The sequence below is a fragment of the Neovison vison genome, chromosome 7, assembly GCF_020171115.1.
Source record: "Neovison vison isolate M4711 chromosome 7, ASM_NN_V1, whole genome shotgun sequence".
NCBI classification, from domain to species: domain Eukaryota; kingdom Metazoa; phylum Chordata; class Mammalia; order Carnivora; family Mustelidae; genus Neogale; species Neogale vison.
In genome coordinates this window covers 12,121,298-12,146,781 of record NC_058097.1, presented here as the reverse complement: position 1 = coordinate 12,146,781, position 25,484 = coordinate 12,121,298, and the positions used below count along the sequence as shown (strand labels likewise).

General features: G+C 42.2%; 2 protein-coding genes across 4 annotated transcripts in view; one reads left to right on the top strand and one right to left on the bottom strand.

Moving 5' to 3' along the window:
* Positions 1–630: 630 nt before the first annotated feature.
* Positions 631–25,484, bottom strand: part of RFWD3 (ring finger and WD repeat domain 3) — a 54,027-nt gene continuing 29,173 nt past the window's right edge. For 2 of the 3 annotated variants that reach the window (XM_044255733.1, XM_044255734.1), the window contains exons 5-13: positions 24,959–25,150; positions 24,769–24,860; positions 14,108–14,222; positions 13,364–13,592; positions 10,091–10,241; positions 8,552–8,728; positions 6,597–6,811; positions 5,532–5,743; positions 631–3,089 (exon numbers count right to left, since the gene is read on the bottom strand). In XM_044255733.1, coding sequence (XP_044111668.1) covers positions 2,946–3,089; positions 5,532–5,743; positions 6,597–6,811; positions 8,552–8,728; positions 10,091–10,241; positions 13,364–13,592; positions 14,108–14,222; positions 24,769–24,860; positions 24,959–25,150 — 1,527 coding nt within the window. In that variant the 3' untranslated portion in view covers positions 631–2,945. Of the gene's footprint in view, positions 3,090–5,531; positions 5,744–6,134; positions 6,387–6,596; positions 6,812–8,551; positions 8,729–10,090; positions 10,242–13,363; positions 13,593–14,107; positions 14,223–24,768; positions 24,861–24,958; positions 25,151–25,484 lie in introns of those variants that run through there. The other variant, XM_044255735.1, reaches the window with a different exon arrangement.
* Positions 4,236–4,709, top strand: LOC122911242 (programmed cell death protein 5-like). Its single transcript, XM_044255737.1, has one exon. The coding sequence runs from the start codon at positions 4,248–4,250 to the stop codon at positions 4,623–4,625; it is 378 nt and encodes a 125-aa protein (XP_044111672.1). The 5' UTR covers positions 4,236–4,247; the 3' UTR covers positions 4,626–4,709.

Genomic DNA, 25,484 nt, shown 5'->3' with positions numbered 1-25,484 from the left:
CTAGGGATCCGGTCCTCCTGGGATCTAGTAAAATCCCTTTGCTGTTCAGCTAGAAAACATTTTCAGCCTTTCCAATCTAATCCCAGAACAATGATTTATGGCAACAGAAATTCCTGAACTAAACAGAACAAAGACACTGAGGCAAGAGGCCAGAACTGTGCTGAGCAGGAACCCTGAGTCCATGCTTGCCCAGGGCTGCTGTTGCTGTCCCAGGGCTGCCAAAGATTAAGAGAAATAAAAGGATAAGTCTTCTCTTCCACTCCCTTCCTCCCACATTATGGTTTTTCTGGATTCAAAGAAAATACCAAGGAAGCCAGTGGGCAAAGGGAGTCTGGGAAGTGTAGTTTCCGAGATTAGGCCCTTTGGAACTGAGCGCAAACAAATAACCAGTATAGGCAAGCTCTTATGAAGCAAATACACAGCTTCCCTTTAAGTAAGAGTAGAACAGAATTGCTGGTTAAATCCCTCACCTATTCAAATGTTTACTTGAGATCCAGAGCCCATCCAGTGTAATTCAGACCCAGTACTGCATGAAATATAGAGATCCACCAGGCTGAGAATGAACCACTTTCCCAAGAGGCAGACATGCTCTTGCCTCTGGCAGTCAAACAAACAAAAGACACCAGGAACTGGTACACATGACCAACGCTTTATTTTCATATTAACATTAACACAAACATTAAAACAAAGAACGTGAACAGAGATCCTACTGCCCTGTTTGTCAAAGCAGGTACAAGGATATATACATCGACAAGATATTTTGAGTCTGCTTAACTCCAAACCCTCAAATGGGAGAAATACCTTAGAGACAGGGGTGAGGGGACATGCAGAGGCAGAGCCTCGTGCTGATAGGAGCCCGGAGCCTGGGTTCCACAGATAGAATCTCCTCCGTCCTGAGGGGGCCTGGGGAAGGGTGGCTGGGGGGGGGGGCAAAGTCTTTTCCTTGGGGGCAATCAGTTGAAGTTACAAATTTGTTTCTGAAGCATTTGAATTTACTGGAGGAATGCAAGAACTGGCAAGACCTGAGAATCACCCAATCTCCGTGGTAATAAGTCCCTTGGTTCATATGCTTGGCGGGGAGCAGGGCAGTGGGGTGGGGCGGGGTAGGGTGCAATCAGCATGGGCTGAGTAAACTTCCAGCCCTAGACAAATTCTAACCCTGCTCCAGGTTTGTCCTTGCCAAAGACAAAGGCAGCCAGGGCCTGCCCAACTGCATCCTCTCTGGGAATCTGCTGAAACCACGTATTCTGCTTTTCAGTTCGAATCCCTTCCTGCTGCTGATGCTCTAGGCCCAGGCAGTCCTTCTGAATCATCGACAAAGTGAAAGGAGTATCTCCTCTGAGAAAAAGGGGCTCTTTCCCAGGCTCTGCAAACTGGCTTTTTTGTAAGATGTACTAAAATAGAAGGAGGCCACTCTTTAAAAGGCACAACTAGAACTTGGAATGCTGGGGAAATCTACTGCAATAACCCCTTGCTGGTGAGAAATGCTGGCAACAGCTCAGGACTTGTCAGGCCAGAACTGTTTTAAAATAAAAATAATAACATTTCCAGAACACTTAATGTCAGAAAGTCACACTGCTGGCCATTCTGCTTCTACGAACAGAGTCCGTGGCACCCAGGCCCGAGGCACATTCTGTCGTGGGCTGTGGTTCAGCAGCGCAGCCTTAGGCAGAGCAGGCACAAACCGAACCTTCTACTGGAGAGAAGAGAGCTCGCCATGCTGGACAACCCACGGCCGGAGCGAAAGCTGGCGGGCTTCTCCCTGCAATCCACACAGGTCTCCAACCACTATTACCTTCCTGAGAGTAACTGTTTTTCTAACAACTTTTTTTAAAGGTTAGGAAGGCAGGCCTATCAGGGGAAGTTGAAGCCAAATACCAGTTTCACATGAGGAAGGCTTTTCCTGGGAACTCTAAACATGCCCAAGAAAAGCCCCCCTACTCTGAGAGCTTGGCTTTATTCGGATAGGAATGCTTTCAAAATGGAAAAGACAAGCCTTTCTTCTGTTTTCACCAGTGGTCTGAGGAGCTTCTCTTTTGTAAGCCTCTCTCAGTTGGCCCTTTGGTCTGGATCTTACCAGGAGACTCAAGTAAGTGTCTTTTCCTAGTGAGGGAAAAGGAGTGGTTTTCAGAGCACTGGCTTATCTACAACCAAGCTTGAAATCCCATGCTAGCTAGAAAAAAAACGAGGCTTGCCCACTGCTCAAACTGGTCTCCTTCCTTGGCTCCCACAATGAGAACTTAACACGCTCAGCATTAGGAAGGGGTCAACAGCTCATCAGCCGCCTCATTCGCTGGGCTTGTCGATATCCCAGCCCCGCACACCTGGAATGTTCTGGTGCTGCCACAAAGCAGACCAGATGCGCTCTACCAGACATTTCTGTGGGGATAAGACTTGAGCTACTGAGAGGCTGTCAACACTCAAGGTCAGAAGTAGATCAAATCCTTCAGCAGTTGTACAGTGCCCTCTTGTGTTCGACTTAAGACTCTACTGCATCCATGCGACGTGAAGACGGTTAGGCCCTTCTGGGATAGAAGCAGTTGTCCCCAAGTCACAGAGCTCAAGTGACAAGACCGCTTAGATGGGGTCACATCCTTCAGAAAATGCTTGGTGTACACTCATATCCTAAATGACTGCTTGGAGGATATTCTCTGAGGTCCAGCAGAATGTCTGATCAGAAATAGAGTTTCTCAACAGATTCCTGAAGAATTTTAACCCAAGACATGAATAACGTAGATGGGAGTACCAGTTACTTACTCTTGTGATGGACACTGCAAATACAGTCTGTAGTGTTTCAGTGACCCGGAGTTGTCCAGTCACATCAACCCAAAGGAATCACGATCCCAGAAGTTCTAGGCCACAGACAGTAAGCAGGGACCTTGCTCAGGGCTGCCAGCAAACATTTAATGTAAACCAGCAGCAGGCCTGCCAATTTCCAGACACAGTCACTCCCACCTATAGATGTGGACCATCTTCTCGGTTAAGGTAGCCAAGTAGCTGTTGTGGTTCACCTCAAATGGGCAGATGTCCAAGACAGGCTGATCAGCTGGCAGTTCCTGCAGCAATGAGCCACTGCCAGCATCCCATAGCTACAGAAGGACAGAGAGCAGGGTCAAGAATCATTCAGTTCAGCTAGGGGACCTGCTTGCTTGATCATCAGACAACTTTGTGGGGTTTAAAAAAAAATTTTTTATTTATTTATTTATTGGGGGGTGGGGAGAATAGAGAGGGAGAGTGAGAGGGAGAAGCAGGCTCACTGCTCAGAAGGGAGCCTGATGTGGGGCTTGATCCCAGGGCCCTGGGATCATGACCTGAGCTGAAGGCAGATGCTTAACTGCCTGAGCCACAAGGCGCCCTTTTGTTAAGTTTTTATTTAAACTCCAGTTAGTTAACATACACTGTAATATTAGCTTCTGGTGTTCAATAAAGTGATTCAACGGTTCCGTACAACACCAGGTGCTCACCACAAGTGCCCTCCTTTGGGACGCCTGGGTGGCTCAGTTGGTTAAGCAGCTGCCTTCGGCTCAGGTCATGATCCCAGAGTCCTGGGATCGAGTCCCGCATCGGGCTCCTTGCTTGGCAGGGAGCCTGCTTCTTCCTCTGCCTGCCTCTCTGTCTGCCTGTGCTCGCTCGCTCTCTCTCCCTCTGTCTCTGACAAATAAATAAATAAAATCTTAAAAAAAAAACAAAAACAAAAACAAGTGCCCTCCTTAAGGCACTGGACAAGTTTGAAAGAGCTGCAGAAAAGGCACTGCCTGGGGAGCAAAACAGACTGTCCCTAACCTTCACAAAGCCAGGATACACAACATAGTTTAGGTGTGGCCTCTGCTACCTTCATAAGCAATTAGTCTTCCTGTGAGTGAACCTGAAAACCAAGCCAGTATTCAGCCCCTTCCATCAAGCTCTTTCATCAAGGGACAGAAGACTCAGTAAGACAAAAAAGTCCCTGACTCTGCCTTCATGAAATCTTCTAACCAGTGCTTTCCTTTCTTCTTCAAAAACTTTTTATCATGAAAATATTTTAATAGTAAGAAGTAGGGTAGTACAACGAACTGCCTATTACCCAGATTATCAACTTTTTACCATATCTGTTTTACTAATTCTATTTTGATTTTTTTCTTATTACTTCATGTCATTTTACCCTTACTCTATAGTGGTGCTACCTAATATGGTGACCACTAGCCACATAAGGCTATTTAAATTAAAATTAAATAAAAATTTAAAAATTAACCCCGGACTGCCGCACCATGGCGGAGGAGGAACTGGAGGCGCTGAGGAAGCAAAGGTTGGCCGAACTGCAGGCGAAGCATGGGGATCCTGGCGATGCAGCACAACAGGAAGCAAAGCACAGGGAAGCAGAAATGAGAAACAGTATCTTAGCCCAAGTCCTGGATCAGTCAGCCCGGGCCCATTTAAGTAACTTAGCGCTTGTAAAGCCCGAAAAAACTAAAGCAGTAGAGAATTACCTCATACAGATGGCAAGATATGGACAACTAAGTGGGAAGGTATCAGAACAAGGTTTAATAGAAATCCTTGAAAAAGTAAGCCAACAAACAGAAAAGAAAACCACAGTTAAATTCAACAGAAGAAAAGTCATGGACTCTGATGAAGAGGACGATTATTGAAATTTAAGATGTTTAGAGACTGGGACTTAATGTTCTAGGACAGATAATACTGGGTAGAAGTGAAGATCTGATTGTTTACTTTGTTTATTGTCTATATGCCTTTAAAAAAAATAAGATTATGCAAAATAGAACAAAAAAAATTTAAAAATTAAGTTCTTCATTCACACTAATTACGTTTCAACTGCTTATGTGGCTGGTGCAACTCTACTGGTTAGCCACTATTCAAAGTTTGATTAGATTTAGGTTCAATGGCATCTCAATGAAGGTGCCATGTGCTTCATGTCTTACATTAAGAGGCAAATTTTTTCTTGTAAACCCACTTACAGCGATGTTAAGGCTGATCAATGCGTCCAGATCATGACAGACTGACCCTCCATTGTACAATTCCCCATCAACCATTCATTTGTTGGTTTCACCCTGAATTCATGAAACTGTTGCCTGAATCAATTATTCTATCTATCTATTTATTTTAAAACATTTTATTTACTCATTCGACAGAGAGAGAGAGAGAGAGAGCACAAGCAGGGGGAGAGGGAGAAGCAGACTCCCCAATGAGCAGGGAGCCCGAGGTATGGCTTGATCCCTGGACCCTGAGATTGTGACCCAAGCAGAAAGCAGATGTTTAACTGACTGAGCCCCTGAGCCCCCCAGGCACCCCTGAATCAATTATTTTATAGGGGTTTCAGTAGTTCCTTTTTTTTTTTCTTTTTAAGATTCACAAGATGGCCCACAGGATACTCAGCTCACATAAAAAAGAATGAGGTGAATCTACAGATACTGAAATGGAAAGACATCCAAGCTAGGAAGTTAAATGAGAGAGGAGCAAATTACAGAACAGGATGTAAAGTGTGACTTGTAGGCTTTTTGCTTTACACACTTCAGTATAAAAAAAAATAATAGGCTCACCAGGGCAGAATTTGATGCTTCATCCCCAGTAGACACCAGGATGCGGCCATCATTCCCTGGGTTTTGGAAAATGGCACTTTTGGTCAGTAGTTTGCAAGTGGGTCCCCCGAGGAACGTTTGTACAGGATGGCAGGAACAGACCGGCTCTCCAGCATCATCCAGCTTGTAGGACATCTCCATCAACACACTTCGTAAAGTGTTGTGATTTTTATCTACAGGACAGAGAACCAATCTGGCTTCATGAGGATGACCCAAAGAAATGAAGGAAGTACCTCAGCTGCTTACACACCCCCCATGTGGGAGAGCCACAATTCATCAAGCTGTTAAGAACAGCAACAAAGCAACTGTAATAACAAGAACAAAATGAAACACAGCACAAGTGAAATTCAGTACCCCAGGCTAAGATAAAGCAAGTTATCTACAACAGATATTTTTTTTCAAGATTTTATTTATTTATTTGATAGACAGAGATCACAAGTAGGCAGAGAGGCAGGCAAAGAGAGAGGGAAGCAGGCTCCCTGCCGAGCAGAGCCTGATGTGGGGCTCGATCCCAGGACCCTGGGATCATGACCTGAGCCGAAGGCAGAGGCTTTAACCCACGGAGCCACCCAAGCACCCTCTACGACAGATTTTTGCCTATAAGGGCAACAATTTTGAGCGTAAGCTATCCTTTTTAGTGAAATCACGGTATTCTGCCAGACCCCGGCTCAGGTTTTTATCTTCCTTAAGGGCAAGCAGAAGAAGATACGGAACTGCACGGAGGGTGGCTCACTGGCCTCAATTCCAGGCCTCCTCATTCCAGTACTGCCTAAATCACAGGGGCCCCTCAAGTGGCTGACTCACACCAAGGAGTACCTAGAAGAATCCGCAGACAAGTGAGAAGCAGAGGCAGGCTCCAAAGAGCAATGTGGGGCCACCAGCCCCCATGTAGTAGCACAAACCATTAGTCTGTGAGGGGCTTCCCAGTGCCACCTGAAGGGTAGGGCAAGACCTCCTGTCCTCCCCTGAACCGATCCGCTCCCAGACAAACCACAGGTGGTCCCACAAGGACATCCCAACACTCACCAGGCCTGTAGGTCACAAGACAATGCCGGGTGCTGCTCTCTGTCTGAAAGTCTACGCAGCCCCCTGGCTCCATGGGCAGCACATGAGGCCAATGAGAAAAGCCCATTCTGAGCTCCCAGAAGGAAGCATTCTCCAAGGTTCCAGCCAACACCCCACCATACGGAAATGCAGCTGAGGCAGCTCTGGGTATGTATGACAGGGATACCAGCGGGCATCTAAAGGGGAAGAAATGAAAACATGTTTCACATTCCAGTACCTGTACTGCTCCAGACCCCACTGCCAGGAGCCCAAGCACAGTCCTACCTCTATAGAAGAGGTTAAAGACCTTCCGTGGATCACTGTCCTTTGACATTTGATTAAAAACTACCAACCCCCTCTGGAGAAACAAAAGTATACCTATAATCTCTGCAGCCAATTTCAGAGGAGATATCACACGTTTGAAAAACAGTGTAAAAAAAAAAGGACTAGGAAATTTAATAGTACAAGATCACAAATACAAGGAAGAAGAAAGACTGAGTGGTGTTGAAGTTTCCAGTAAGGGGGTTGGCCACATACACGAGTAAAGTCCGAAAGGAAATCCAGCTTACACATCGGATAAAGCTTCCACGCTGGATTGGACAGACCCTTCAATTCAAATACTGCCTGAAGCAACTGCCTTTTTTTTTTTTTTTTTAAATTTAAGGCATCTCTCCGCCCAACGTGGAGTTCGAACTCGTGACCCTGAGATCAAGAGTCACACGTTCTTCCAATGAAGCCAGCCAGGGGTCCCTGAAGCAACTACATTTTAATTCAAAAACAAGACTGTTTCTTTAGAAATTTTCTAAATCTCTTTCTGCAAGCACATGACCAGAACTGTGTGCCAAGAATTCTCTCAGAAGTATCAGCCGGCCGACTGTTCCGATGAACTCTGTTTCTGCTGCACTTGCCGAGGCGGTCACTTTGCCTGCTTTCTTTCACTGCCCTGTCACAGTGAAGCAAACGGAGGCAGCAGTGAGCACTGCACACAAATACTTTCCTGGCTGTTTGCTCTATTTTATTTATTGCCTGCTCTGCCTGCATCTGTTGACATCAAGGGCAGGCCCCATGTTGGCCGGGAGTTCACATCTGTCACCTTCAGGCCCACAGACCACATACCGGAAGCAGGAGGCTGCCCCACCCCAATGAGAGGATGCCAGAGTGCTGACCTAGGTTCAGGAACCATTACTCTATCACTGCTATGGTGATATCTTTCTGTTTAGATCCCTATGCCCCCTTTTTAATATATGTTCACACTGGAAATGGAAATTCTCTTTTAAGATACTTCTCATTTTGGTCTAGGTCAGATTCCACTTCTCGTTTTGAGAATTTTATGCCTTCAGGAATGCATTACGCCCAAATGGGACCCAACACATTCTGCAGAGTCACAGTGGTGTTGCCACCACTCACCCTCAGAACCCCGGCTGACTCTGAAAACCAGCGAACTCTGTAATGGGATTATAAAGGATTCGTTGTCGTAACATGGCATCTTCAGACCAACTTGGTCTAGCTGGAGGTTAGGGAAATTTTCAATCATTTTTTTCCAGGCCCACCCATTACTGATCTCTTCCTGTGCGTCTGACATGTGGCTATTAAAGCAAGTCTCTGTAACAGGCCAAGAACTGTAACCAAGGTCACACAGTTCCTATGCATTGGAGCCGGGTCTGGAACACAGATCTGACTTCATTTTGCCACGCTGAGTGATGAGTGACTGTATGAACCTGGCTATACTTGGCATCAGGGCTTTCTACCATGAAGAAATAGCATGAACACACAGAAAGGCTCTTACTGAGTCTTAAGCAGGAATGCATCACCGCACACAGAGAATTGTCCTCTGTGAGGAATTCTGAACAAACATCAAACATTGTCAAAAGACAGGACTCATATGACGGTCCAAGAGAAAGTTGCTACCTACAGGGAAAACCTAAGTGGTCCCCTACCTGGCTTTCTGAGGTACTAACTCCTCGATATGACAGCTCGTGTTTCGAAGGTCATACACCAGGATCGAACCATTGACCAGTCCAGCATAGATGTGATTGCTTTCATCAAGACACCAGCAGCAGCTCCAGACAGGGCGTCCAGCATTGTAAGTCTGGACTACTGTGTTTGTCTCCAGGCTGTGGAGATACAAGACTTTTACAACAATGTATTAAGAAAATCAAATATAGGGCGCCTGGGTGGCTCAGTGGGTTAAGCCACTGCCTTCGGCTCAGGTCATGATCTCAGAGTCCTGGGATCGAGTCCCGCATCGGGCTCTCTGCTCAGCGGGGAGCCTGCTTCCCTCTCTCTCTCTCTGCCTGCCTCTCTGCCTACTTGTGATTTCTCTCTGTCAAATAAATAAATAAAATCTTTTAAAAAAAAAAAAAGAAAAGAAAATCAAATATATAACAAAGATGTAAAGATTATCGTTTCAGTGATAATCTTTTAAGAACACACCCACACACCCAAACTATTTGGGATTCCCAATTTCCTGCAGGGACTGCCCACATAACCCTTTTCAATTCCAAAATATTTGTTTTGAGGGACACAGGCTTTCCTCTTGAAATGTAAGGAAAATAAAAGAATAAGTTAAAGAGATATTTAAACAGTACATTCCCCGTTCTACCCCAATTCTCTGTAATTATCTATTACATAGGTAATCAATATTCAAGGCTGAAAAATTAGAATATACCTATGAGAGAAACAAAAACTAACACTCCAACCACCCAGAGGGAGTAATCAATAACTTTGGTCTTTAACTGGCTCTTCTTTCACCTTTTTTTTTTTAACACAACTAGGAAAAAATATTTTATATATACGTATAAAACATAATGCTACGTTGAGTTTCAGGGCTAATTAAGCCGAAGCATTCTTGAAAAATCAAAGGCTTATCAGGCCTGATGGTGATATCATGATGTCCCTCAGATTTAACCGTGGAACAGGAAGCCAACTATCAGACGTCTGATCAGAACTACTTTCTAAAGATGAAGGCCCTGAGACCCGTTCAGATCGGGTTCACAGCAATCGCAGGGCATGTGAAAGATAAAATGAAGTTAACCGAGGGTTACTGATAAGAGAAGTCAAGGCACCCCAGGAGAATGAGTTCCTGGAGAGCATTTTTGTTCCATAGGATGATCCTGGAAATAGACCAGCAATAAGCAGGTCAAAGATGGTATGGCAACTCCACGGTGCCCAGTACGACAGCTTCCTCCATACCGTCATTCGACCATCGAGGGTGTTCCTCTCATCTGTCTAGCTTAAGATAATTAAAAAAAAAAACAAACCAAAAACCAAAAAACGGGGCATTGCCATACTGTTGTGGAGCCTGTCTTATCTACTTTGAAAAGCAATACATTTTAAATTCAATGAACTGGATCTCAGAAGACAATGCCCCCCCCACACACACACACGGAGCTAAGGCCATCCTAACACGGATATTAATTTCCACACTGTTCAACGCTAACCGGACCAGGCCCCAACCTCCTCCCTGAAGCACCCACCTGGTCAGTTTAACAGTGTTGTCTAGGGATGCTGAGAGCAGCAAGCCTTTGGACCTACTGCTGAAAGCCAGTCCACGGATCTGTTTGCCATGCATGGCAATGTACTGACTGCTTTTCATGTTGGCAGTACTCAACATCTTAACACCAAAGCCTGCCAAAGACAAGAGAGCATGAAATCACTGTAAGTCAATTTAAGGCAAAGCAAACCACCTTTTCAAGGAGCTCTTTTGTTCAGCTTTCCTGGCATATAAATCCCTGGAAAACAGCCAGTCAGGCAAAGAAAATAAAAATTCCCCAGGGTGATAATTATTTTAAGAAGTATATTCCACTCCAAATGTCCAACCACAGGTGAACAGATAAACCACTACATACACATAAACACAGAATACTAGCCAACAATACAAGGACATAAACTACTGATATATACAATAATATGGATGAATCTCTGTAACTTTATGCTGAAAGAAGCCAGACAAAAAAGCTAATACTGTATGAGTACAATTATGTAAAATTCTAGAAAATGCAAACTGATGTATATTGAGAAAGTAGATGAGTGGCTGCCTGAGGATGGGGGGGGCAGATAGGAGATGGATTATAAAGGGCATGAGAAAACTCTGGGGGAAAAGATGGGTTCATTATCTCAACTGTGGGGATGGTTTCAGGGCTGTACACATATATCAAAATTCATCCAACTATACTTTCAATATGTGCAATTTAGTGTATGTCAGTCAAATTTCAATAAAGCTATTAATATAGATATCCACAGAGAGTGAAGATGAAGAAAAAGTGAACCATAAAGAATGAAGATGGGTGATTTCTGTGTCAGGTGGTCAAGATATACTATATTTGTCTGAATGGAATAAAAACAGATGACACTTTAAGTATTCTAATCAATTTGCATCATTTCAGAAGAAGAAAAAAAATCCCCCACCAAAATTTGTCCTTTTTAATTTATTGATACTCTGTTCTATTCCTAGACTCTTGACAATATATAATTATCTATTATTATCCAAGTTATCCATAAACAGAATTTCTCAAATCCTAGAATCAAGACACCCTTGAGTCATACTTAAGCTTCTCTGGGGAAACAAGTGGGAAAAGTTCATTGTGTTTTCTCCTGAAACAGAATTAGGAGAGCCAGAAGACAAAGAGGGAAACTACAGGCTTTAAATCAACAGGGAACACAAATACTGGCCTAATTCATGATCAAGGGAAACAGAGAAATTAGCACCAACAGGCTATCAAGAGCTGGCTGTGCTGTGTGGGATAGATGCATTAAGGAAAAAGGAACATATCACCCCCATTCCATTGCTGGGGGAACAATTCAAATAAATAAATAAATAAATATTTTCCCAGTTGTAGGGAAGGCTTTTATGATAAATACTTTATTAAAGATGTGGATGGGCTACAAACGTTATAAATAATCCTTTTATGTTCCCCTTAACTGGAGCTACTCTCAACTCCCAGCTATCACTGAACAGAAAAATATGCAGTAATAGAGGAATGCTACTTCTAATCCTATATATACCTAAGTTTAGGGGGACACAGTTGTGAAGCTTTTGTATGAAACTTGTTAAGTGGGTAAACAGGAAATCAGGTTGAAGCAAAAGGACCTGACAGCTGGGAGAAATCACATGCTAAAACTTGTGCAAAGAAACAACTACTACAATTAGGAATGATTTAAGTGGGCATGTGAGGAGATTTGGTTTTCAACATTTAAAACCTAAAATTAAGCTTTTAAAAAAGCACAAAATATGAGACTATTTAATATTTACTATATTATTATCAATATTAATCAATGTATTTCCAAATTCTTTTATTCAAAATTTATCTGTTTGAATATTACTGAAAATAAGTATTAAATCTTGTTTCAACTTGAATTAGCCCTTGGGATAGTTTTTTTTTGTTTTGTTTCGTTTTAAGATTTATTTATTTATTTATTTTAGAGAGACCGCAGGAACAAGCAAGGGGCAGAGTAGAGGAAAAGGGAGAGAAACTCAAGCAGATTCCCTGCTAAGCACAGAGTCCAACTGGGGGCTGGATCCCATGACCCTGAGATGGCGACCTGAGCCAAAATCAAGATGCTATACTGACTGAGCCACCCAGGCACCCCTAGGATAGCGTTTTTAAAAATATTTCCAGGGGCGCCTGGGTGGCTCAGTGGGTTTGAGCTTCTGCCTTCGCCTCAGGTCATGATCCCAGGGTCCTGGGATCGAGCCCCACATCGGGCTCTCTGCTCAGAGGGGAGCCTGCTTCCCCCTCTCTCTCTGCCTGCCTCTCTGCCTACTTATGATCTCTGTCTGTCAAATAAATAAATAAAATCTTACAAAAAAAAAAAAAAATTTCCAGGGATGCCTGGGTGGCTTAGTGGATTAAGCCTGTGCCTTCAGCTTGGGTCATGGTCTTGGGGTCCTGGGACTGAGCCCCACATAGACTCTCTGGGCAGCAAGGAGCCTGCTCCCCCACCCCCCACCTGCCTTTCTGGCTGCTTGTGATCTCTCTCTCTGTCAAATAAATAAATAAAATCTTGTTTTTTTTTGTTTTTAAAGATTTTATTTATTCATTTGAAGAGAGAGATCACAAATAGGCAGAGAGGCAGGCAGAGAGAGAGAGAGAGAGAGAAGCAGGCTCCCTGCTGAGCAGAGAGCCCAATGTGGGACTCGATCCCAGGACCCTGAGGTCATGACCTGAGCTGAAGGCAGCGGCTCAACCCACTGAGCCACCCAGGCGCCCCTAAATAAATAAAATCTTAAAAAAAAAATTTCCAGTCTCGGGGCACCTGTCCGGTTCAGTCGGTAGAGCATGTGACTCCTGATGTCAGGGTCCTAAGTCTGAGCCCCACACTGGGTGGAAAAATTATTTAAAAAACAAATAAACAAACAAAAATATTAAATTCAAGTCTCATACTCTCCCGATTAAGCCTGTCGGATGCCCCCATGAATCTGTACCTTTAACGGGACAGAAAGGAGGTGCCGTTCTTCTCCTTGGACTACACCAGTAACCCATGCTTCCAAGTACCCTCCCTGCTCTTACTTTATCACAGGTATTAATTTGCATTTCTGAGCTCTGGTTGAATACACGTACAGAATGAAGCCAACGGACAGGTATCTCTGCAGCCCCTGCAGAGAATCAGCATTAACGGACTAGGGAAGGTGGTCTGGCGGCTATGGTCAGTGTTCACTTGCTAGCGAGTCCTGGATTCTGCAAACAGGGAGCAGAGAAGCAAATGAAGTCCAATAATGAACACGAAGGCCGAGGTGCTTGACCGCTCACCTGGCAGGAAGGAGGCCTGAGGAGAAGGCTGTGACACCACCAGGCAGCTCAGAGCATCACAGTATGCCATGATGCGGCAGTTTCCTGTCTGAGACACCGTGAAGGTCTTCTGGAAATGGTACTTGTGCTGGTTCTGGCTGGAGGGCAGGCAGTTCAGGGAACGTGCTTGGGAGCCCCTGGGGGGCTGTGAAATCTGATCCCGATGCTGCACAATAAGTTTCTGCAAGTCCTAAAATGAAAACCATGTTGTAAGTGTGAAGCCTTTTTGTCCAATGCTCCCCTCCTGCACAATCCCTTCATCTGACATGGGGACGTTTTTCATCCGTTACATGGAGATGCTGACATGAGTCCCAGAGAGAGCCCTGCGGCCGTTCTCCCCTATTTCAACCAGCAACTAAGCCAACAAGAGCCCAGATCAGAAAATACGAGGGCTGGAAGTCTTCAGTGGTCATCTTGGCTACACCCCTCATTTTCTTGGTAGGTTCAGGGAGGTAAAAAAGACTGAGAATTTGAATTATCAGCCTAATGTTTAATTGGTTCAAAGTTCAAACTGCTGAATTCATCCCAAAATGTGTATACTTCTGATAAATGCCCTAATCAAAAACAGAATAAAGAGGTGGTCTTGTTTGCTCCTTAAAAAGCTTGGTAAATCCTTCTTTGTATCTGAGATGAACCAAAGTTCTGTTTAGATTCCTTCTCCACTCCTATTCCCGAAGCTCTCTGGATGAGGATGGGAGAACCTACCTGGACACGGCTATGAAGCTTACTGCACTCGTCAGTGAGGACCTGAAGTTGGAGACGGCACTGCGCTGACTCTAATTCGGCCTGCTTCCTCAGCATCTGCTCCTTCAGTAAGGAACTAAAGGAGAAGCCAGCAACAGGGGAAGATGAGAAGGCCACAGAAGACTTGCCAACAAGATGTCAGATTAAGTTTATGCTATGATAAGTTTTTGCTGTAAATACGTCATGATGGTGAATAAAACACAACAAAAGAAAAAGTCTTACATACAGAAACACTACAGAAAGTAGCACGCAGGGCTGAACTCATGAGTGACTGGGATTCAGCGTTAACACTGGCAGTGATGAGCAGGAATCTGGCTCTTACTAGGGAATGAGACTAAAAATGCAAAAATGCCAGATGACGGGACAGAGCCAAGCTCACTGCTCGATTTAGAGCCAAATATAAGAGTAAAATGACAATTTTAAAAAAAGATTTTATTTATTTATTTGACAGAGATCACAGGTAGGCAGAGAGGCAGGCAGAGAGAGAGGAAGGGAAGCCAGAGGGTCTGATGTGGGGCTCGATCTCAGGACTCTGGGATCATGACCTGAGCCAAAGGCAGAGGCTTTAACCCACTGAGTCACCCAGGCGCCCCTATAAGAGTAAAATGACAATGTTAAAAGAGCAAGGTTTCCTGGCAGATAAAAGAAAATAGTAAGTTACCAGTTCATCAGATACTGAAATTAAGTAATACCACAAAAATGAGGCTGAAATTAAAAAGATAGAAGGTATATACTGGGAAAATGCTAAGACCAGTTAGAATTAGAAAGCATGAACAGGGATAAAGAGGAACAATGCATAATGAAAAAATACATTCACCAAGAATAAAAATTATAGATCTGCATGTACCTAAAGACACTTACAAAATATGCAAAAAATAAAAAAAAAATTTACACTCAGTAAAACAGGATAGAAAAAAGATGAAAACTTGAAACGAAGAAGTAAAGCCACCCTATCTATCTTCACAGAAAGTTCAAGAGAACCCACAAACCAGTCAGCAAGGTGCTGGAATTAAGATCAAGAAAATTAGGTTGGGGCCCCTGGCTGGCTCAGTCAGAGAAACACGTGACTCTTGATCTCAGGGTCACTGAGTTCAAACCCCACAGTAGGTATACAGAATAATGAAAAAATAAATGAACTTTAAAAAAATTAGATCAACAGCATTTCCCATATGCCAGATAACTGGTTAGTAAATGTAATAGAAAAAAAAAAATCACTCACGAGAGCACATCTAACGAGAGCAACCTAGGAATAAAGTTAAAGGGTATGAAGACCTTTATGAAGAAAAGTACACTTGTAAAAGGCATCAGAAGACAGTGAATAGTGGAAGGATATTATATAATGTTCACAGCTGGAATGGCTCAAAATCAAGAAGATAGAACTTCTCAAGTTACTCTAAAAATTTAATGCAATTTCAATCAAGATTTCAAAGGGAACTTTTCCTTTTGAAATCTTGATTGAAATTGCATTAAATGGAACTTAGGAAACTAATTTTAAAATTAAAAGCAAAATGCCAAGAATATCAAAGTCAATTTGAAGAACAAGGTGGGAGGAAGTATTTTAAAGTTACAATAAATTATAACTTCAGAATACTGGGGCAAGAATTAACAAAGAGACCATGGAACCTAAAACTCAAAAACTTAATCTAGGATATAAGCAGCAATGAAGACTTCTACAGGAAGGACATATTACTTAATAATTATATTGCAACACCTGGTTATCCATAAAACTAGGTTTAAAAAATATTTAAAACCTACATAAAAAGCAATTTTTTCAAAAGATTTTATTTGACACAGAGAGCGAGAAAGATCACAAGTAGGCAGAGCAGCAGGCAGAGAAAGAGGGGGAAGCAGGTTCCCTGCTGAGCAGAGAGCCCGATACGGGGGTCACTCCCAGGACCCTGAGATCATGATTTGAGCCGAAGGCAGAAGCTTAACCCACTGAGATACCCAGGCGCCCAAAAAAATAAAAAATTTTGAAGAACTTTTAGAAGAAGTTGTCTTTATGACCTTGAAGCAGTGCACAAACCCCACCCCCGACAGAACAAGAGATAAACAACTGTATTAAAATTAAAAACTCATGTTCAACAAAAAATAACATAAACATGTTAAGGAGACAAGCCACAGACTGGGAGATCCTATTTGCAACCTGCAAAGAATCAGTACATGTAACCCCTGAACAACATGGGTTTGAGCTGCACTGGCCCACTTACTGTGGATTTTTTTTTTTTTTTCCAATAAATACACTGGAAAATTTTTTGGAGATTTGCAACAATTTGAAAAAACTCATAGATAAACCTAGAAAGGTGGAGTCACCTATTCTAGAAATGTGGAAAAAAATTAAGAAACAGGTATTATTGTAAAGATCAAGTACATAATATATATAACATATAAATTGTATGTTAATCAACTGTTTATGTTACCAGTAAGGTTTCTAGTCTACAGCAGGCTTTTAAGGTTAAGGTTTTGGGGACTTACAAGTTATATGTGGATTTCTAACTGTGTGAGAGGTTGGTGCCTCTACCCTGGCTCAAATGTAAAAGGAAAACATAATGAACTATAAATCAGTAAGAAATAAACAATGTACTTTGCTCAATATAGATGAACAAAAGATATAAACAAAATTGAGAGAAGAGTATGTCCAACCTCATTAATAACTGAGGATATACAAATTAAGTAACTACTACTGACTCCATGAGACTGTCAAAATTAAGTCTGATAATATAAAATGGACAAAAGTATGAAAAAAAAAGAGAAATTTTGCTGATGGGAGTACAAACTGGAAACAGCTTCTTGGAAGAGCAATTTGACAGTAGCTAGTAAAGCTGAAATTCCATGTGACCTAGGATAAAGTATTTCCACTTCTAGGCCTAAAGACACTCTTACCCATCTCTCTTACCCATGGCTTTTATTAACAAAAACTGAAAACCACGTTAAGTGTCCACCAATACAAAACACATATAGGGAAATTCTATTATTTTTTATTTTTAAAAGATTTTTATTTATTTATTTGACACAGGTAGGCAGAGAGTAAAGGAAGCAGGCTCCCTGCTGAGTAGAGAGCCTGATGAGGGCTCAATCCCACCATGGGATCATGACCTGAGCCAAAGGCAGAGGCTTTAACCCACTGAGTCACCCAGGCGCCCCCGTATAGGGAAATTTTAAATTAGAGAACTAGAACACTCTACAGAACTAAGAATCAATAAGCCAGATGTATCCCAACCGGGATAAGTTCCCCAAACGTAATTCTAAACAAACAAACAAAAAACAAGTTACAGAGGAAAATTATACTCTAATAACATATGCATCAAGTGTAAAAACTCTGTAAATCATATTATACATGATTTATGATTATAGGTCCTCTAAGGAAAGGGATGAAATTAAGGAGAATGTAGTTCTCAAGGAAGCTTCTGGTTTACCTATAATGATTTATTTTTTTAAGGCCTACAGCAAATACGGCAATTTGTTAAGATCTGGTAAAGTCAAGCACAAGGGTGTTCATTTTATTAAATCTCTGTATTTATTGGCATTTTCAAAAGCTTCACATTTTCTAAAGAGGATAGGGAGCATACTGATTGATTATAGTAATCAGCAGTTTATTTTTAACTTTAATTTCCATGTAGTTAACATAGTGTTTTATTAGTTCCGGGTATACAACACAGTGAGTCAACACTTCCATGTGTTACAGTGCTCGTCAAGGTAAGGGCACTCCTAATGACCTTCACCTATTTCACCCATCCCCACACCCTCCTCTGGTAACCATCTGTTTGCTCCCTATACTTAAGAGTCTACTTTTTGATTTGTTTCTCCTTTTCCCTTTGCTCATTTGTTTTTTTTTAAATTCCACATAGGCATGAAATCATTTGGTATATGTCTTTCTCTGACTGGCTTATTTCACTTAGTATTACACACTCTAGCTCCATCCATGTTGTCATAAAAGGTAAGATTTCATTCTTTTCTGTGGCCGAATAAGATCCTATATTATGTATGCATGTATGTACGTGTGTATACCACCTCTTCTTGACCCATTCATCTATACCTAGGGTGTAGATTTTTTATTTACTTATTTGACAGAGACATCACAAGTAGGCAGAGAGGCAGGCAGAGAGAGAGAGAGGAGGAAGCAGGCTCCCCGCTGAGCAGAGAGCCTGATGCGGGACTCGATACCAGGACCCTGAGATCATGACCCGAGCCGAAGGCAGCGGCCCAACCCACTGAGCCACCAGGCGCCCCCCCCCCCTTTTTTTTAAAGATTTTTAGCACAGGCAGACAGAGTGGCAGGCAGAGTCAGAGGGAGAAGCGGGCTTCCTGCGGAGCAAGGAGCCCGATGTGGGACTCGATCCCAAGACGCTGGGATCATGACCTGAGCTGCTTAACCAACTGAGCCACCCAGGCGTCCCAAGTTCTTTATATATTGTGGATACTGACATTTTATTGGATATGTCATTTGCAAATTATTTTCTCCCATTCAATAGGCTGATTTTTAGTTTTGTTACTGTTCCCTTTGCTGTCCAGAAGCTGTTTATTTTGATGTTGTTCCAATAGTTTATTTTTGCTTTTGTTTCCCTTGACTCAGGAGACATATCTAGAGAGATGTTGCTACTGCTGATGGCAGAATAATTATTGCCTGCGCACTTCTAGGCTTTCTATGGTTTCAGGTCTCAGATTTAGGTCCTCAATTCATTTTGAGTTTTTTCTTTTTTCTTTATTTTTTTTTTTAAGGTTTTATTTACTTGACACACACAGAGAGAGGAGGAAGCAGGCTGCCCGCTGGGCAGAGAGCCCGATGTGAGGCTCGATCCCAGAACCCGGAGATTGTAACAGGAGCCGAAGACAGAGGCTTAACCCACTGAGGCACCCAGATGCCCCCATTTTGAGTTTATTCTTGTGTCTGGTGTAAGAAAGTGATCGTTTCATTTTTTTGTATGTTACTGTCCGGTTTTCCCAACACCATTTGTTGTTGGAAGAGACTGTCTCTTTTCCCATTACATATTCTTTCCTGCTACATCAAAGATTCATTGATCATGTAACTGTGGACTCATTTCTGGGTTATTCTGTTCCACTGAACTATGTGTCTGTTTTTATGCCAGGACCATACTGTTTTGGACCATAAAGCTTTGTAGTATCACTTGAAGTCTGGAATCGTGATACCTCCAGTTTTTTTTTTTTCTTCTTTTATGATTCCAAACAAATTTTAGGATTGTTTGTTCTAGTTTTGTGAAAAATGCTATGGTACTTTAATAGGGATTGTAGATTACTCTGGGTAGTACAGATATTTTAACAGTTATTTGTTCTTCCAATCCATGAGCATGGAATGTCTTCATTTGTGTCATCCTCAGTTTCTTTCATCAATATTTTACAGTTTTCCATGTACAGGTCTTTCTCGTATTTTGTTTTGGGTGCAAATGTAAATGGGTTTTCTTAATTTCCCTTTCCGCTGCTTCATTATTAGTGTATAGAAATGGAATGGATTTCTGTACATTGACTTTTCATTCTGCAAATTTATTATATTCATTTACCAGTTCTAGCAGTTTTTTGGTGTAGTCTTTGGGTTCTCTACATACAATATCATACCATCAGCAACTGGTGAAGTTTTACTTCTTCCTTACCAATCTGGATGCCTTTCATTTTATTTATTTCTCTCATCTGATTGCTGTGGTGAGAGTGGACATCCTTGTCTTGTTCCTGACTTTAGGTGAAAAGCTCCCACTTTTCCCCCACGAAGGATGATTTAGCTGTGGGGTTTTCATATAAGGGCTCTATTATATTGAGTATATTCCCTCTAAACATACTTTGTTGAGATCTTCTCATGAATGGATGTTGTACTTTGTCAAATGCTTTTTCTCATCTATTGAAATGATTATATGGTTTTTATCCTTTCTCTTATTGAGATGATATATCACATTAATTTACTAATAATGAACCACCCTTGTATCCTGGTAATAAATCCCACTTGATCATGGTGAATGATTAATTTTTTTTTAACGTATTGTTGGATTTGGTTTGCTAACATTTTGGTGAGGATTTCTGAACCTATCTATATTCATCAGCGATATTGGTCTGTAGTTCTCTTTTTATCTGGTATTGGTATTAGGGTGACACCTGACTCATGGAATTAATTTCTAAGTTTCCCTTCCTCTTCTATTTTTTTAAAAAATTGGGAGAAAAATTAGGTATTGGGGTGCCTGGGTAGCTTTGTCGGTTAAGCAGTCGAATCTTGATTTGGGCTCAGTTCATGACCTTGGGGTCCTGGGATCAAGCCTTGTGATGGGCAACACACTTAGCAGAGAGCCTGCTTCAGGATTCTCTCTCCCTCTGCCTGCCCCCCACCAAAATAAATAAATAAATCTTTTTAAAAAAGGGGGCGGGGATGCCTGGGTGGCTCAGTGGGTTAAAGCCTCTGCCTTCGGCTCAGGTCATGATCCCAGGGTGCTGGGATAGAGCCCCGCGTTGGCCTCTCTGCTCAGCGGGAAGCCTGCTTCTCTTCCCCTCTCTCTCTGCCTGCCTCTTTGCCTACTTGTGATCTCTGTCAAATAAATAAATAAAATCTTTTAAAAAAAAGGTATTAACTCTTCTTTAAATGTTTGATAGAATTCATGTGTAAAGTGAACTGGTACTGGACTTGTTTGTTGGGAGTTTTTTGAGTAATCAGCAAAGTTTTAAATATAATCATACATTAACAAACACGCCTACAAAGTTAGCTTTTTCAACAAAATTACCCTCTTCACATACCTGCCATGTAAAAACACTAAATATTTACTCAACCAAGTAAGTTATTTGTTGGACAAAACAGAAAAAAAAAGAAGGAAATTAAAATCATCTGTAATTCCACTACTCAGTGACCACCTGCAGTATTTTTTACTTCGCAAAAAACATAATCACCGGGACGCCTGGGTGGCGCAGTTGGTTAAACGACTGCCTCTGGCTCAGGGCGTGATCCTGGAGTCCCGGGATCGAGTCCCACATCAGGCTCCCAGCTCCATGGGGAGTCTGCTTCGCTCTCTGACCTTCTCCTCGCTCATGCTCTCTCTCACTGTCTCTCTCTCTCAAATAAATAAAATAAAATCTTAAAAAAAAAAAAAAAAAAAAAAAAAAACATAATCACCATTGGGACGCCTGGGTGGCTCAGTTGGTTAAGCGGCTGCCTTCGGCTCAGGTCATGATCCCAGCGTCCTGGGATCGAGTCCCACATCGGGCTCCTTGCTCGGCAGGGAGTCTGCTTCTCCCTCTGCCTCTGCCTGCCTCTCTGTCTGCCTGGGCTCGCTCTCTCTCCCTCTCTCTCTGACAAATAAATAAATAAAATCTTTAAAAAAAAAAAAAACAAAACATAATCACCATAATGTTCTTTTTCACATGACAAAATATTACATGCACTTTAAACATTAGTTTAAATAAATGTGTAGTATCCCATCACATGGATATGCCAGAGTTTACTCAACCAATTAATTCTCTCAGTTTGGATTAACAGTGTTTAAATGAAAAGTCTCATGAAGTAAATCTTTTTGTTTAGAAAAATGATTCCATTCATTTACTTATTTTTAAAGATTTTATTTTTCTATTTATTAATCTGAGAGTGAGCGAGAGAAGAAAGAACGAGGCAGGGGAGGGGCAGAGAGAAAAGCAGACCCCCTGCCAAGCAGCAAGCCTGACTTGAGGCTCTATCCCAGGACTCCGGGATCATGACCCGAGCCAAAGGCAGACACTTAACCAACTGAGCCACCCAGACACCCCTATTTATTTTTTAAAAGACTTATTTATTCATTTAAGAGAAAGAGAGCTCACATGAGTGGGGGATGGGGCAGAGGGAGAGAATCTCAAGCAGACTCCCGCTAAGTGTAGAACCTGACGTAGGTCTTGATCTCTCGACCCTGAGATCATGACCTGAGCTGAAGCCAAGAGCCAGACACCTAATTGACTGAGCCACCCATGTGCCCCTAATGATTTTACTTTTAAGTAAAGTCTACACCCAGTGTGGGGCTTGAACTTACAATCCTGAGATCAAGAGCTGCATGTTCCACCAACTGAGCCAGCCAGGCACCACCCCCCCATTAGTAAATACTTGAACACATTTCTTTATAAATCATTTCTTTAGAATAAATGCCTGAAGTAGAATTACTTTTAAATGCTTCTGAAGCATAAGGCCAAGGGTCTCTCTAAATAAACAATTGTGTCAGTGTACATTCTTACCAGCACTATTATGAGAAAACACATATCTCTGCACTCTCTTGGTGGGTATTTTTATTTTTTTAATGTTATTAAAGTTTATTTTAAGCAGTGTTATTAACAATTGTTCTTGGGCTTCCCAAATCCTGATAATTTCTTACATCGTACAATATTTTCTGTGTAAGACATCCAGATGGCCAACAGACACATGAAAAAGTGCTCCACAATACTTGGCATCAGGGAAATACAAATCAAAACCAAAATGAGATACCACCTCACACCAGTCAGAATGGCTGAAATTAACAAGTCAGGAAACGACAGATGCTGGCGAGGATGCGGAGAAAGGGGAACCCTCCTACACTGTTGGTGGGAACGAAAGCTGGTGCAGCCTCTCTGGAAAACAGCACAGAGGTTCCTCAAAAAGTTGAAAATAGAGCTACCCTATGACCCAGCAATCGCACTACTGGGTATTTACTCTAAAGATTCAAATGTAGTGATCCGAAGGGGCACATGCACTTGAATGTTTATAGCAGCTATGTCCACAATAGCCAAACTATGGAAAGAACCTAGATGTCCATCAACAGATGAATGGATAAAGAAGATGCGGTATTATACATACAATGGAATACTATGCAGCCATCAAAAGAAATGAAACCTTGCCATTTGCAATGACATGGATGGTACTAGAGGGTATTATGCTGAGTGAAATAAGTCAATTAGAAAAAGATAATTATCATATGATCTCCCTGATATGAGGAATTTGAGAGGCAACATGGGGGGGTCTGGGGAGTAGGGAAGGAAAAAATGAAATAAGACAGGATTGGGAGGGAAACAAACTGTAAGAGACTCTTAATCTCACAAAACAAACTGAGGGTTGCTGGGGGGAGGGGGGTAAGGAGGTGATGGGGTTATGGACATTGGGGAGGGTATGTGCTATGGTGAGTGCTGTGAAGTATGTAAGCCTGAAGATGCACAGACCTGTATCCCTGGGGCTAATAATACATTATATGCTAATAATAATAATAATAATAATAATAAAAAGAATCTTCTGTTGCTGTCGTGGGAGGACTTAGGGACATGAGCAGCAAAATATGGCAACACTTGAGTAATGTGTCAGATCTTCTTTTTTGTTGTTTTGTTTAAGGTATCATTAAGCCTATTATAGGGAAGAGGAGACTAAGACATGGAAAAATGTTCCAAGTGGTTATAAATTACTTACAAAGAGTAAGACAAGGAATCTCTGATTAAATCTTCATGGTATTTAGAAGCAGAGGCAGGCAGTAAATGTAAAGCTTAGAGAAGAATTGGAATAAGCTCCAAAACTTCCAGGGAATCTCTCTGCTTGGGCCTGCTGCCCATACCAGGTGTGAGGTATTACTGGAGGGCTGTAGGTTTCTCTATGATTTTGGATTTGGTGGGGGGAGCTTAAGACACCATGGTCTTGGCTTCCCTGGGTCAAGTTACTGCTGGCTTAATTAGCAGAGGTGATTGTGAGTTTGTAGGGATAGCTAAGTGTTCCTGCAGAAGGAAGAAATGCTCTACTGCTTCTGAATCGGCCTGCTCCAGTCAGCACACAGCACTCAGGCTCGGAAAACAGAGGTTTATATGAGGCACAGAAGACAAAAAGGAGTAACTGGCATGGTCCACCACCTGTCATCCTTCTTTTATCTTCCCCTTCTTTTAAGGGATGAGTTTTTCATGACCCAGGTGTCAGTCTTCCCAGAATGAAAATGTTATATGATGAAACACGGGTCAACGCTCCCTAGATTATATGACAGAAAACTTTATTTAAGCTGGCAAACTAAAATTGAAAACCAATGTATTGACTTATATAACTGAGAAATCCACTGAAGACTAACTTCAGGCATGGCGGAAACCTCTCTTTCTCTACTTATCAGCTCTGCTTTCTTGGGCATCCAATTCATTGTCAGGTAGCTCCCCCATTCTACAGCTGAGAAAGTACACATTCAAAAGGCCTGGGGCCCACAATCAGTGAGTTAGCTGAAGTCACAATTATTCGATACTCCAAAACCTCATTTTTTTTTTTTTAAAGATTTTTTATTTATTTATTTGAGAGAGAGAGACAGTGAGAGAGAGCATGAGCGAGGAGAAGGTCAGAGAGCGAAGCAGACTCCCCATGGAGCTGGGAGCCTGATGTGGGACTCGATCCCGGGACTCCAGGATCACGCCCTGAGCCGAAGGCAGTCGTCCAACCAACTGAGCCACCCAGGCGTCCCCCAAAACCTCATTTTTAATGCTATATGGAGAGGAAAGCATGTAGACCTCCTTCAGAAGATATCAGACATGTATTATAAATCACGATGTGAGACAGTTTGCCAGTGATCCCCCAAAGACCACCCCTCCACCCCCATCACAGTCCAGGTAAAGCCTTAGAACTATATAAAGAGTGATTCATACCTCCTTTTTCAGATCTGTCAAGTAGGTAGATTCTTGCCACCTACCTTTTCATGCGCTCCTGTTCACTGGTGTCCAGAGCTCTCAGGGTTCGGGCATAAAGAACAACGATGTCACTGTGCTTGGCTTTCTTGTTGCACTAAAAAGCCCAACAAGATATATCAGCGTGGTTCTAGGAATCCTCCTAACTTAACATGTTGACTGTGCACACACTCCTTCCTTATCTATGGTTCTTACCTGGGGACATTTTCGTGCCTGGCCCTTGAGCCACTTAGAAATGCACTTATACCCAAAGAGGTGCCCACAGCGTAATGCTGAGAGTCGATGATCCCCAGCATTGGTCCAATGTTCAAAACATATTGTACAAGTGTCCCCATCTTCATCATCCATAGAAACAGAAGGTAGAAGAGGGCTGCTCTTCTGGGGAGACTGAATGGAAACCAGAATACAATTAGAGAAAATAGAGAATCAGTCTCAAAGAGGATGTGCAACTCTATCAAAGCAAAACCACACAAAAACAATACAAACCCAACTGAAAACACTGTGGGAAAACTGCAGCATCTCTGAATCACCTGTCATTCTTTATAAAGTGCAATCTGGCCAATGTTTCATATAAGCCATGAAATGAAAATATTATTTCTCTTGGATCTTGTGAAATTCTTGGGATTTTTTTTTCCATTCAAAAGAAGAAAAGGAGCTATCTTTACAAAGACATTAAAAAAATGAAACAAATCTAGTAGTTACCTGGATAACCAACAAAGGG